The sequence below is a fragment of the Anser brachyrhynchus genome (genome assembly GCF_964034855.1).
Source record: "Anser brachyrhynchus genome assembly, chromosome: 7".
NCBI classification, from domain to species: Eukaryota; Metazoa; Chordata; class Aves; order Anseriformes; family Anatidae; genus Anser; species Anser brachyrhynchus.
This window is the reverse complement of record NC_137701.1, coordinates 21,999,371-22,013,693: the sequence shown is the minus strand read 5'-3', so window position 1 is coordinate 22,013,693 and position 14,323 is coordinate 21,999,371. Positions and strand designations below refer to the sequence as shown.

The 14,323-nt window shown below is 35.6% G+C and overlaps 2 protein-coding genes across 13 annotated transcripts in view; one reads left to right on the top strand and one right to left on the bottom strand.

Moving 5' to 3' along the window:
* The window catches only part of B3GALT1 (beta-1,3-galactosyltransferase 1), a 160,829-nt gene that overhangs the window by 96,410 nt on the left and 50,096 nt on the right, over positions 1 to 14,323 (top strand). For 9 of the 11 annotated variants that reach the window (XM_080601021.1, XM_080601020.1, XM_080601014.1 and 6 more), the window contains one exon: positions 4,597 to 4,702. The exons of 1 other annotated variant lie outside the window; for it this stretch is intronic. Coding sequence is in view for 1 of the 10 variants with exons in the window: in XM_080601016.1 (XP_080457142.1) it covers positions 729 to 807 (79 nt within the window). In the remaining 9 variants the exon portion in view is untranslated. Of the gene's footprint in view, positions 1 to 728; positions 2,467 to 4,596; positions 4,703 to 14,323 lie in introns of those variants that run through there. One more of the 11 variants, XM_080601016.1, reaches the window with a different exon arrangement.
* The window catches only part of LOC308198518 (uncharacterized protein), a 196,227-nt gene that overhangs the window by 140,191 nt on the left and 41,713 nt on the right, over positions 1 to 14,323 (bottom strand). The window lies entirely within an intron of this gene.

Below are 14,323 nucleotides of genomic sequence, written 5' to 3'. Positions count from 1 at the left end.
TCACAAAATCAGATTCCGCATACAACTTAGCCCTTCTTATTTGTGTGCAACTACGCAGTATTCTGTATTTGTATCTATCCAAGGAAGTTTTCTATGCAAATTCAAAAAGTATCTGAGGAAAAACAATGTGATCTATTAAACTGGCAAAAAGGCTGTCACTAGTCAGAAGAAAGTTTTATCAGAAATTCAGAACTGGGTATTTATAAAATAACCTCACTCACGGGTGGTCCTATACTAACTATATACAGACTGACAAGCTGATCTGATTCTTGTTTCTACCACTAGAAATTATTAATATTCAATTGTGAGAAGTAAATATTCCAGAGAACATCTCCAGACTCACCATCCTATTCCTTCTTCACTGTTTTCAAAATCATTTTGGGTGCTGTCAACCTTTCCTGTCTTCATGGTCCTCCTCTGCCCCGTCAAAAAAGCTTGATATTGCAAGTTTTACTGTAAGTTGCCTTATTAATCACAGCAATTTTTCAAATATTTTTAAAAGGAGACCACCCCACCCCACCCCCAGCAAAACAAACAAACAAACAAACAAAAACAGTAAATTAAAAAAAAATCAATAAGATCATTTCCAGGAAAAAAAGTGCTTGCCCAGGGACTTTTTTTTTTTTTTTGAAAGACTTTGGAATAAGAAACTGAGGTGAGAATCTCAGACATAAGAGCAGAAGTTGTTTTAACAAATGCTTTAAGTTTCTCTTTTTTAATCTACTAAGGTGCGAATCAACAAAGTGGAGTCCAAAGCAAAGACTTATTCAGAACAATTCAGCAGCAGCACATTTCTGTAAGAACTAGAAAAGAAAACATTTACAGACTACTCGATTCATCTGGGGTGTAAAGGAGAATAACTTAAAAGCAAACAAAAAAAACCACTACAATATCTAATATTCTGTAATTATTTTCTAACAATAAAAGTGTTAGAGCTTTCTGACTCATGGCTAGCACAGTTCTGAAGGGAAGGATGGCTGAAACGCACACAGCATCCTCTGCGCAGCCAGTCACAGCTGGGTGAAAGCACACAAAGCTAAGGTGGGGATTCTTAACTCCCAGAGTCATCGCCTCCCCCCCCCCAAAAAAAAAAAAAACCTCTTCCTGGCTCATTCTTTTACCAGTTATACAAATTATATTATTGCCTTAATAATCTGCTCTATTATTTGTAGTAGTTTATAATGTTGAGATGAAAACAGACTGAGGTAACTATTTTGAAAGTTTTTCCATTATCCGGAATAATAATAATACCTACAGCTGAAACTTAATATTCTCTGTTCATATACAGAACAGAGGCTGCCATTTGGTAGATCTTAGCAGCTGAACTAATGCAGTAGAATAATTCATACATATTGCATATATATGGAGAACAGAATATATTTGTTTCAACTTGCAGCTAAAATGATGGAGTTCAACTCATTTGCAAATGATCTGTTGGCTGACAAAAACAGAGAAAGAAACAATTTCTTGGCAAGAGTCATTTCCTAAATGGCAACCTTGCTGGATACTCAGCTCCTGACAGATGCTCCAAAAGCAGTGAATATACTGGGCATTTATTCCCATTTGTATTTGTAGAGAAGATTGTGACCTTTCTTTTGACATGCATGTCCCACAGCTGTTTCACAATCATCTCATATTACGTTAATAAGCTAATATGTATGGACTCTATCTCAGAGCAAAACAATGGAACCAAAAGCACAGGGAAGATAGCTCGAGGAAGCACTGAAACTAGTGAGCCATTATTTGTATTAGGTAGAAATAAGATCAAGCACTTGCGTTTTGACCACGTTAGAGGGATTTGCTCTTTCCTGCAGCTTGTATTAGCCTTAGCACTTGGGTAAATGTCTTCGGTGCATAATAGCTGAGGACTGGCTCCTGATTTTTAACAAAGTCCTCTTCTCTGCAGTGGATTCTTTCTCTCACCACATCAGAGCAAGAAGCCCCAAATTTAGTGTTCATTGAGAGCCTTGTACAAGATTGCTCCCTTTTCTAAAAGCATTTCTCTGGGGAATTAAAAGTGATCAAGCAGTTTGAGAAAGGGCAATCTCAGTCTGGGCTGAATACAAATCAAATGTATAAACGAAGCTGCACACCACTTAGACTTACTGCTGATACTGACAACGGTACGGCCTTTTCCCTTTCCTTGGTCGATCTTCTCTTTGAGTCTATCTTACACAGTTCAAAATAATAGCGAAGATGTTCCTGACACTATGCTCTACCAGGTTTCAATGGGCTGAAGGGCTTTATATTAGGGTAGTCTTATTAGTGGACATTACTTATAACCAGGATTTAAGAGTGTCTAGTTTGCATGTTGCAAGTTTTTTTGTTTTCAAAAGAAATGCAGTAGTAGCTACTAAACTCCAGTCCAAGTTTAATTTCCAAAGTAGTTCTATGCTTTCAAAATGATAAACGATTAAGGTATTATTCCTTTCCATCTTTAAACTACAAAAATAAAATAAAATAAAATAAATCCTCCCTTTTGACCTTAAGATTTAAAACTTTTTTAGACAGATAGCTAAAGAAAACCGTGTACTTTATCTCCTACTTGGTTAAAGGAAACACTATTTCATATTTTTTTATTCCATACTCAGACTAGAAAAGGGCAAAGCAATTGGTGGGGGAGGAGATGAAGCTCAATGATTACAGAGATAAGACATTTTGTAAGTCGTCCCAATAGAAAAAATAATAATAATAATAGCAATTGTGTTGACACTTCTGCAACTCAAAAAATTTACCAAAAAAGTGAAAACTAGTAAAAGTACTAATATTTGCATCTGCATAAGAAGAGCAGTTCTAAAAGCTGTTTTAGATCACAAATGTTTTCTAATTGAAGAAAACTCAATAATGATTTCTCTTTTACTTCAGTTATGAAACCAAGAAAACCATCTCCCTTCCCATTCATTCCATTGTGTCCCCTCTGAAAAATTTGCCTGATTTGTAGAATTTTTTTAGATGTGAGAGGAGATGCTGAGCTTTGAAAAGGTGTTGTTTATGGGTGAAGACTATAACCCAGCCACTAGCACTCACCTCAGTGCTCATCCTGAATGAGATAACATAGGGAACATAATCTACAGTCAGCTAACAAGGTTTAAAAAATAAATAAATAAAATAAATTGGGTTTTGCCACATTAAGCTCTAAATTGCATTTAACAGATTGAGGGATAAACTCTAAACAATCTTTATTCATATGAAGACAACACACATGATTTATGTTTTATTAAAATAGTAGGGAGCCTAACGCCTAAAATGAATATTTAACTAGAAAATCATTTTGAATATTTTCTCAACATTAATATGAAAAATAAAATGAACCAGAATAAAATCTCTGACAGAGTCAATTCTAAGACATGAGTTAGACTTCTTCAGACTTTTGCCTGTGCTGCACCAAAATATACTAGCTATTCTTAGACTGCCTTTATGCAAGGAAAACATCCTGATATAAATTTAACAAGCATGAGAATAATTATGTATTCTGACCTATATTTCTTCATGTCTCAAATGTTTTGAATACAAGGGTGATTTCTTTTTGTGCTCTACAATTTTAAAAGTCCACTAATTGCAAGACATTCTAAAATAAATGTAAATTGCCTGGATGAGCACCATCCAATTTCTAATGGACAGGTGTTCATATAAAAATTCAACAGTATCAGCAACAAGCTGGCAGTTACTGGCGGGGTGGGTGCAGGGTGTTAAGAAATGATTTGGCTCGCAGCTGAACTTCCTATTTAACCGTGGGGATGATCAAATTAAGTCAAGGTCAAGTACAGGACAGAGCAGCTGTGCCATGCAGCAGATAAGGACTGCTGGTGTGTGTATATATATAGCAGATCTGGTTTGATTTTCTAATCATGTCTTGAAATCCAAGGCTGCTACAGGAAGAAAAGTGGCCTCCTTGACTCTTAGCCCGTCCCTCTGGGCTCTCCAGGTTCAGCTTCCTCCCAGGCTGCCCAAAGCCCCAATGTTACAGCAGCCTCCTTGCCTTTGCAACATCACTCCAATAAATTGCCTCTACGAGAAAAGCTTTGTAGCTTTTCAATACGTCAGAATAACCAGTGAGTCTTCCCCCCATTGAATAAGAGAGATGTTAATATCTCCCTAACAGAATAAAATGAGTGGACTGAGGAGTGAGAGTCTTGCCTGCAGGAATTTTTACTCACTGATATAGCCCATCTGGAACTCTTATTAACCACTACAAACATATTCTTTCAGAATTGAGTGGTTTGGGCTCTATAATGTTTTGGCTTCATAGTCTATGATTCTGCTGTTTCAGTAAATGAAAATAAATTGATTTATTGCACTTAATACACAGGTACCAAAAATGGTGGCTGTAATTTTTTGGTACCCATCTGTCCTCCTCTTACTCCATCTGTTTCCTTCACTCAGTGCACTGGAATCCTGCTTCTCAAAATGGAATCTAAACTCTTTGTGCAGCACAGTGTAAGTTACTTAGTTACCCAGCTGAAAGACGTTTTCAAGATAAATCATTGTCCTTGTACTCTGTAGAAGGCAACAGACATTGATTTTGTTGTTAATACGTCTGAGCAATCCTTCTTTCAACAAAATACATAACTGTCAGTAAATTTCCTCTAATTTCAGATTGTGCACTTCAAAATAATATCATAAAGACTCATCATTTTAATCAGTTATTGGTTATACCTTGAGGACTTTCCACAGACTTCCACTTGATACTGCTTTTAAAATGGTAAGTACCTATATAACTGTATGATATTATAAGCTGTTTCAGATTTTTATAGCTAATACAACAGTATGAATGCACAATATTTAATTATTTGATTGAATAGTATAGCTTTTTTTAAACGATGTTGATTGACTTTTTCATTCTTTGTTTAAGTTTAACAGTTCTTTGGCCTGATAATAAAGATTTTGATTTGCCTCTTTAAACTAAATATAAGTGTTTAAAAGAAAACAAAAGAAAGCCCCCCAGCCCCTTTGGAATCCAAGATGGAAGTTACAATATAAAGGTTGAAATTAATAGGGGGGGGGGAATTTTGCATAGCGTATTTCACCAATACAAAAGCCACTGCTAAAACCATTTTTACTATTGGATATTGTAAACAAAACACACTTCCATTTTTATCTCATCATTAAGGTAGTGTGGTAAATGAGGTCGTTCAAAGATCAGATCAAGAAAGGATTTATTTTTTTTATAAAAAATCTTGAACTTTAAACATAAGGCTCTTGGTATTCATGGTGTTTTTCTTTCCTAGAATACCTCAGTGCCTTAAGTATTTTGTTTAATGAATTTATATTTTATTATAATCATCATATTAAAAAGGCATAGTTAAGTTATATTTGCAATGACAAAAGACTTTTGACTAACGCTGAATTTACAGAGAGCACAAGAATACTAGCATACAGAATACAGTTCACAGGAACATGCATTTAAGCACTGCTTTGTGGCCAGGGTAATATTAATTCATCTCATCACTTTTTTTTTTTTTAATCCCATATGGTTTACCAAAATTTCAGTAGCATAACTTCCTATAAGGATTTTATTAAATCAGAAGCAGTTAAGTTACCTAACCTCTTGAGACACAGAAGGAGCCCTTTAAAATATAAGGTAATTTAAAAATATGAAGTGAGAACTTAAGTTGGAAATTAAATGTTTTTCCAAGATGAAAAATGGAAACAAGTGCTGGTAATGGCATTTTGTAAAGTAGAAATTTCATGTTAGAAATCCATTATAGTCATGTAGGTGAGTAAGAAAAGAGAGGATTGCAATTCTTCTAATCATTATGTGTACACTTAAATATATATAGCCCATTTCTCCTTTCTATGGAGAGAGTTTAAAGTACTTACAAATGAAAGCAGAAAAAATGAATGCCTGGTATTAATCATACAGAAAAAATCAAGTCTATGTACATCCTGTGGTCTTTTAAAAAGCAGTAATAATATACTCTTTGTATAAAAAGTTAAAGCAAGAAAACATGAGAAATGTATGTGAGAAAACATGCGTCTTTTTGACACCTGCAAGCTACTTCTCTTGGTCTGCTCTATAAATAGAAATTAATTACGGAGAGACTAAAACCACAATAATACCCTAGAAAATAAGAGAGGCTGTCTTTTTCAAATATACTGAAAAGACTGAGAGTAAATCTGCATAATACAGATACACAACCATCAGATGCATTTGAAAAGCGATTCTTTTTGCGTCTAGTCTTCCTCCTCTTTTAAGCAATGTTAAGCTTCCACTAACTTCACTGAAAGCAGAATCAGGCCCTGATGAATCCTTTCTCTAGTAGTATTTTCTGGCCCACAGAGCAAAAATATTAACTGTGAATGTCAAAACTGTACTGGCTCTAGTGAAAAAAAAAAAAAGGAAAAGAAAAAGTATTCAGTCTTCTAAATAAAATGCCTGAGCTCTGACTTTCGAATGAAAACAGAGATCAGCAAGTCAGCTCTCATTCATGCTGCTTTCTTACTCAATCAGAAACCAGTGGCATGGGGAGTGCTTAGTAAAACAATCCATTCCTTCCTAGGAATTTGATGCAAGTTTTCTTTTAAAAAAACTTTATTCTACTCCCCTGGTTTTAAATATGGCTTCAGAAACAAGTATGATCCAAGGCTAAATTCCAAACCCCAAAGTTGACAGTGGTCAGCCGTGAGGTTGAAATTTCAAGTTCCTATGCTGAATCAGTCCTGTCAAGGTGGGTGTTACAGCTTCTCAGTTCCACAAAGTATCTCAGCGGCTGCTACCCAGTGGACAGCCTTCGGCCAGTAACATGTTCCCAGTCTCATCGCAGAAGTGCATATCACGTTGTTTCTTAGAGCAAAGAGCAGCCTGTTTATATGGTGGTGAAAAGAGGCTTGAAAAAGAAGAAACAGAAGGCAGTTTGGCCACTCAGAGCTGGAGAGTGCTATTAGAGGGACCTAAATGGAACCAAGAGTGGAAAGTTACCTTCCTGGGGAGCAAAGGGGAGGAGGTAGCTGGATGGAGCCTCAGAGCTCAGAAGAGTTAAAAAGCTGCATCCTGGATTTTGGGGAACTGAATACAATTGTGGCCTTTACTTTCAGACATCTGCTCTAAGAGAAGGGAGATCAAGAAGCCAGAAATTATTACCCTTCACAGGCAGAGTCACCCAGGAATCCGATCTGTATGATTGCAGATACTTGCAAACACTGATCCACCAGGACACAGCGCTGAGCTGCAATTCACATAGTTTTAGCACCACCACCACAACCCAGCAGTAAGAAAATCTGTCCCATTAGAACAGTGTACAATCTGACAATCTGCTACGCTGCTTTACAAAATCATCACAGGAGGAAATATCTTTACGTTTGCCTTAATCTACCATCTGTTCACACAAAAAGTCAAAATGTATGAATTTACATACGTTTTGCTGCCCAATTGCAGCCATTAACATTATTCCTTTCCCCCACCCTTCACCTTAAGAGAGACTATTCTCTGTCACTTAAGTAATGGCATATACATTTTCTGTGGAAAAAAAAAATAAATAAACCAAAGCAACTGCGTAGGTATCAGCATTGAAAAAAAAAAAAAATAATAGCATACTCTGGGGTGAAATATACAACCCAATGCTTTCTATTTGCTATTTACTGGTACCTTGAAATAAGTGCAGAATACTTGCACAAATATAGGGAGCACTCAGTGACAGCTGGAGGAAGCACTTGTAGTCTAGACTAGTGCAAGTCTGTGCCTTCACAAACATATTTCAAATCAGATAGACATCAGCCTAATTAGCATTTACACAAATTCAAATAAATTTCACATTCTTAGTCCTAACTTCCTGCTTCAGTGCAACATTTTGATCTATCCTAAAGTGAGGACAAAATGAATCATGTAAGCCTAAGTGGATGCATTGGCAGGCTAAATAAGGAATAGGCATAATTGTTTACAGCAAATGTAATTAGATCACAAGTAATGTGTTTAAACACAGGAGCAATTGTTTAATTTCCAGCTACTTGAGACTATGAGACCATTACCTGAAAATTCAGTCAATGACTTTTGGTTTACACACAGCCAGACTGCAGGATTTTAGCTTTCCATTGTTAACTGATCACAACATGTTTTTCATTCACTCTTGTTTTTAAATTTTATGGTTAATGCCAAAAATCTGCATAATACTGAAAGCTGAAAATGCAGTGTGAGATAAATGGGACTTAATAATGAAAAAACAGGGCCTAGTGCACTTTTTGGTCATTTTTCATATTTAATTAACTGCAAACTTCCACTTCTGAATTTTAATTCACTGACAAATAACTTCGTTAACACAAAATTATGATTGCCTGTGGTGTTCCACGTCCTTTCAGAAGGCCGACTTCAAAAACCTACAGACTTTGGGGGGAGAAGGTGGCAAGAAACAAATGCACAAAGCAACTGTAGCTTGCTTCCCTCAAAGCAAAATTCACCATACAAATTCAAATTGAATGTGATCTTGGAGGTGAGAAAGGAACAGGGATTACGTGAAGCAAGTTGTGGGAACAATGACTGGATGAAATACAGAGCAACGATCTACACAAATTTAAAGAAAAAAGGAAAATATTGACAGTGTGTTCATATATAGCCTTTTCAAAGAGATGGAAATCATTTGGAAGGATGAAATAGGATTTATCAATCAGCTAAAGGGATATACCTCTTTTCTCACCTCTCCCCTTATGCATTATGAGTAGAACATTTTTATCCTTCTCAAATAAAGCTATGAGCAACAGTTCCGATGCCATGATCATGGCAAAAGCTGCTCAGCTATGCCTGGTTCTCTCTGTTACCGAATAACCTACTGTATCAATGTAGTGGAAGATTTCACATTTTGGTGATGTAACTTGAGATGTACAACAAATTCTCTTTTAAATTTAGTTCAGTGTAATCCCTGTAACCTCAAAACTGGATGATTGCAAGAATAAAGCCACTGACAGTTGTGACAATAGAGCATTCATGAGGGCTACCTGAGGAGCTATAGTAAAATTACAGTTTATTATGCATTGATATGCATAGCCCTCTGTAGAGGACCCCAGGCTTGGCATGATGTCATTCTGCAGCTTGATAGGCAGCAAGAATAAACTGCAGTGATGTTTGGCTCTCCATAATGGCAACATCTACATTGCAAAGCAGAAAGGTGAAACTTCACTTTACTCAAGCATCGCATCTCATAGAAAAAAATACCATTTGCTTGTTTTATTTATACAAGTTTAGAGGACACTGTCATACATACAAAAAGGAGCACTGAGTGCAGTTCTGTTATATGCTACAGGAGAACAGCAGAAGAAATAGGTGAAAAGGAGCCATATACAGGCCCAGTCCCCAATTAAGTTGAGGTTACACACATCCATGATGTCATTGAAGGTACCCTGCTGATGGCCAGCCTATTACCTGCTTTATTGTGCCAAAGCATTTACAGAGAAGTCACAACTGTTTGCTAGCTCATCCTCCTCCTTGCTCTTTCTCTGCTTCAGAGTATCTGAAGGAGAAAGAGTAAATAAACACAAGCCAAAACAATGTTTCTCCTCAGTCAGCAAAAATGTCTCTGCACAGATGCTGAGGAAACACTGTGCTGTGTCTCCAAGTTCCCTGTGCTCCAAGTTCCCTGCAGGACAAAAAAGCAATGTTCAAATGATCCATATAGGTTAACATTGATCTCATCCTCATAGCAGTCAGCTTTTCAAAGACAACTCAGCCATTTATAGGGAGGAAAAACAGTTTAAAAATACATACAAAACTTACAGAACCTTTTCCACATTCCAAACCCCGTGAAACAAAAAACATGAATGAAAAACCATGGGGAGGTGTGTTGAAAAAAACACACCCTTTTCAATCAGTGATATTCATGAGCTTCACTCTGAAAAATAAGATACAAAATGAAGACTTAATATGAGTGAGAATGAAAGACCTAATTCATTCAAGACAGTAAAAAAAAGATTACTACAAAATTCTAGGAGCACCCAAATGCTCGTGTTGGACTCGGAGTCACGCACTTAAGAACTTCTGATCTCTTCCGGTCAAGCTATTGCAGCCATTTTCTTTTCTTGCATTACTCCTTTGCTTGTTCACTCGGTCCCTTCATTTCAGGCATGGTATTGCTTTTGGATGGGATAAAGTAGCTTATATGGTGCTGTGTTTTGGAGTGGTATCCAAAACAGTGTTGATAACACACTGATGTTTTAACTATTGCTGAACAGTGCTTACACAGCATCAAGGTCTTCTCTTTCTCATGCTGCTCCCCCCCCAGCAATTAGGCTGGGGGTGCACAAGAAAATGGGAGGGGACAGCCAGGACTGCTGACCCAAACTCGCCAAAGGCTATTCTATACCTTATGACTTCAGGCTCAGCAAAAGCTTAGGGAAAGGAGGAAGGGGAGGACCTTTGGAGTCATGGTGTTTGTCTTCTCAAGTAAACAGTAAGCATTATGATAAGCTTTCCTGGAAATGGCTAAACAACTGCCTGAAACCAATACTTAAAATACCCCGTTATTTTGATTAGTTGCAAAAATAGCAACATATATATTCGTCCTCTTTGCACCTTTTATTTTTCCTTCAGTTATTATCAGAAAGCTGAATGCATATACTAAGTGCTAGTATAAAAAGAACACAAATGTCAGGCTTTTACAAGGTCATAAAGTACTTGTGTCTACCTCTGGCAATTTAGTGCACAGAAAAAGTACCATGAATAGAAGGGGTCTGGACTGCATCATCTGCCTAATTTTATTAATATTTCATTCATGCTTCTGCTTCTATTTCATTCCTACAGACCACCTCATCTAATTAGTTTTTGGTTTACAAGGTGATTAAAATACAGTTATGTAGCCAGGAATATTTATTTTATCTGTGACTAACAAAACAAAAGGCATTCATGGGAGCAGATGACTCTTACTTTAAATCCCATACTAAGAGACATAAGCTAATCCACTACATTGATAAAACAAGATTAATATAGTTTCATATATAAAATAAAAATCCTCTAAAATAAAGTTTTGTATGCAGACCAAAGCCAAAAAAAAAAAAATTACATTACATAGCTCAATACAGAAATACAATGGTTAAAATTGCATATGCCTAACTAGGTCAAAACTCCCACTGACTTCCATTTGAAAATATGCATCTATATGAAATAAAGTATCATGAAAAACATTTATCTATTCCCTAACTCTATTTTGCTGTTTAAAAGACTGTTCTAGAACATCAGGAAAACACACACACAAAAAAAAAAGTATGTTCTGTTCTTGAACTTATTCCATTAACAATAACTGCCATGTTAGTGAACAACAAACATTCAGGTAGTTTGAAAAACAGTTTTCTGTTAGAAGTGCATTAAAGACGTAAACTTGCATCTTGCTAATCATCAAAAGTTAAGCTCAGGGAAAGTACAATGTGTTATATTTTGCAAAATAAATAAAAAGTAGGTAACAGCCATTTATACTATTGGGATTTTCATTAAGCCAATGTAAGATCTCTGAAACGTGTCTCTGTAAATCACCTGACTCTTTTCTATAATGGCCTAATTTTGCAGAGAAGAATCATTTGACAAGTGATTAAAATACTGAAGTGCAAAGAGGTTGAGAAAGAAGTAGCAAGTGTTGTATAATTTTGTCAATTTATTTTTTCTCCAGAAGTAAAAAAAAGTTCTTCACAAAACAAATTTCAACTTTTGAAGACTAAAATGTGCTACCAAAAATAATCTCCCTATGTTCAATGTAAAATAATAATATTTAGAGGCAAAGCAGACAAGCTGACTAAAAAACACATCTTGCACAATACCAATACAGATATCAAGGAGGAAAAAAAAAAAAAAAAAAAAGGCAAGAATAAAGGAAAGATACATTTTGAAATTATTTTACTGTCACAGGAAAAAGATACAGATTTTCACCTGATACTACTGCCTCTCAAAGAACACTAATCCCATTTATCAACGAAAAATAACATTTTCCCCTTCTTCAAAAGCAATCTAGGAAATAAATCTATATACTATCTACATATATGCTATACTACACACATCCTGGGCATAACTTTTTCTTAGTTAGTCTTCAAGTGGTCCTGTTTTAAAAGCTATGTAGACATTCCTATCCAGATACCATTATGAACCAAATGACCATACTCTCACCTTCCTCTTCCTCTGTTCTAGGAAACCCCAGTGGGCGGGTCATCAGACACACGAAAACACAGTTTCTCTTTCAGCAGGCTCTTAGATATTCTCCTGCACTGAAAGCACTAATGGGTTCTATAACATGAATTAATTTAGCATTGACACTATGAGGCATGGCTGCACACTCAAAGTGCCACTTTCCCCAAACACACGGTAACAGTTTGAAGATTTGTAAACATCAGAACAAGTATGAGGATTTTTAATGCAGGGTTGTATCATACCAGTGATCTTTCTCTCACTACCACATTTCTTCTGCTGCTAATACAAACTCACAACCTCACCACTTGCTTTAACATGATGTTCTAAACTTTACTTTGTTCACATACCAATAAATCCTTCCACATTTTGTTGCTTAACTTTTATTTACCTCATTATTTCCTCACTTATCAATTAATACTAACTTCTAAAAATTTTCAGCCATCAAATACTATCTTAACCTGTAATTTTTATTCGTAAGCATAACCTTTCTTTCACCATGTAGTTCAAAAAGCAGCAGCCAATAACTGAAATGTTAACCTCTCACTTCCATATCATGCTGATTATCACAGTGAATAAAATGAGTTTTTTCAATGATTTGAATGGGTCTAATCTTTTATCTAATTAATATATTCTTCTTAAAAAGAGAAATATTGGTAAGCTTCCAGACTTTAAATCTCTACTTGAAAATTCCAGTTTCTTCATCAGAGACTTCTCTAAGAAATACTTTTGACTTATAACCAGCCAAGTGGAACAGGATGTTGCAGGACATGGCTTGCATAGCATTATACTCATCATCCAGAAACAGAACAGATTGTTCTGCAATCTTGCCCTTAATGATATTTAAGCACAGATGCCAGAGGCTGCAGACTAAACCCCAAAACCCTGAATCTCATATCTTCAAAAACATCTGTTTTCCTACCTTTTCTCCATTTGGATAACTCTACTGAAGAACATTGATTGCACTGGTCTTAGTTTCAGAAATAGTAAGATAAAGCATACAAATACACTTGTCACAGCTAAAAGACACGCAAAAAAAAAGAAAATAACATAAGGAAAGTCTTTTGTGGTATAAAAGTTTTAAATTCTGTTCTAACACTAATCTGAACAGAGGCCTAGGACTAAGCTAGACAAATTTATATAACCACAGCCCAAGGAATTTGATGAGTTTTCACAAAGGTAAGCTTATAACACTGAGTTCCTGATCAAAAAGTTTGAAGCAACTCCAGCTTTAAGCAATACAGAAGAACTTAGATTTTAGTACCCAGGGCTGGCAAAGCCTAAAGGAAATATCAGAAGTAACAATATTCTAAAATTCCATTTCCACCTTGAATGCAATTCTCGTGTAATCATGCGGATGAAATCAAATTTACTAAATTTCTGTATAGAAAAAAATTCTGTTTACAGAAACAAAAAAAATGGATGAGAATGAATTTAAATACTTTCTCCAGCCAGGACATCATGAACCAAGGATAGTTTTTGCAGTTTTAATTAACTTCTATTTCAGTTAATACCTATTTGCTTTGCACTTTATGATACAATAATAATTTTTCTATTTGTTTTTGAAATTACAGATGAGTGAATTTATGATTTTTAAGAAAGAAAACTTTAATTCTTTTATCCAAAATGACTTGCCCAAACAGAACCATTAAAAGCAGCAGCATAACATTACTCACTTTCACTCTTTTGCTAGAATGCCCCTAGGTACAGAAACAATGCTTACCAGTGATAAATGCAGTGCAAAATTCAGGGCCATGAAGAGATATATAATTCAAGTTAGAATGTTCTTGCATATATGTGGATTATCTCAACAATTAATTCACAAAAAAAAAAAAAAAAAGTTTAGGACCTAGAGGGTACATTTTAAAAGCTTTATACAGGAGGTATACTCATTAATCCTATTAATGAATAATAGGATTAGTACACACACCACTGATATGTGGCTTTCAAAAAGTTCCACATTTAGATCAAGTTTAAGGAAGCTGATTAAATTAATATATATATATGTCTCACAACCTAGTAATATGTCAACCATGATTATTCCTTTCTATTCATGTATAAGCTGCGCAACAGTACTGCTACATCTTTGTTCGAATTACTGCTACTCAAAAGCAGTAATTCTAAGGCAGATTTTATTGTTTTGGCTGCTAACATAAGAAATGTTCCTGTCCTGCTGAATCTTGTTTTTCCTTCTCACATTGTAAAAATAGGCACCCTGATACCTCTGTAAAA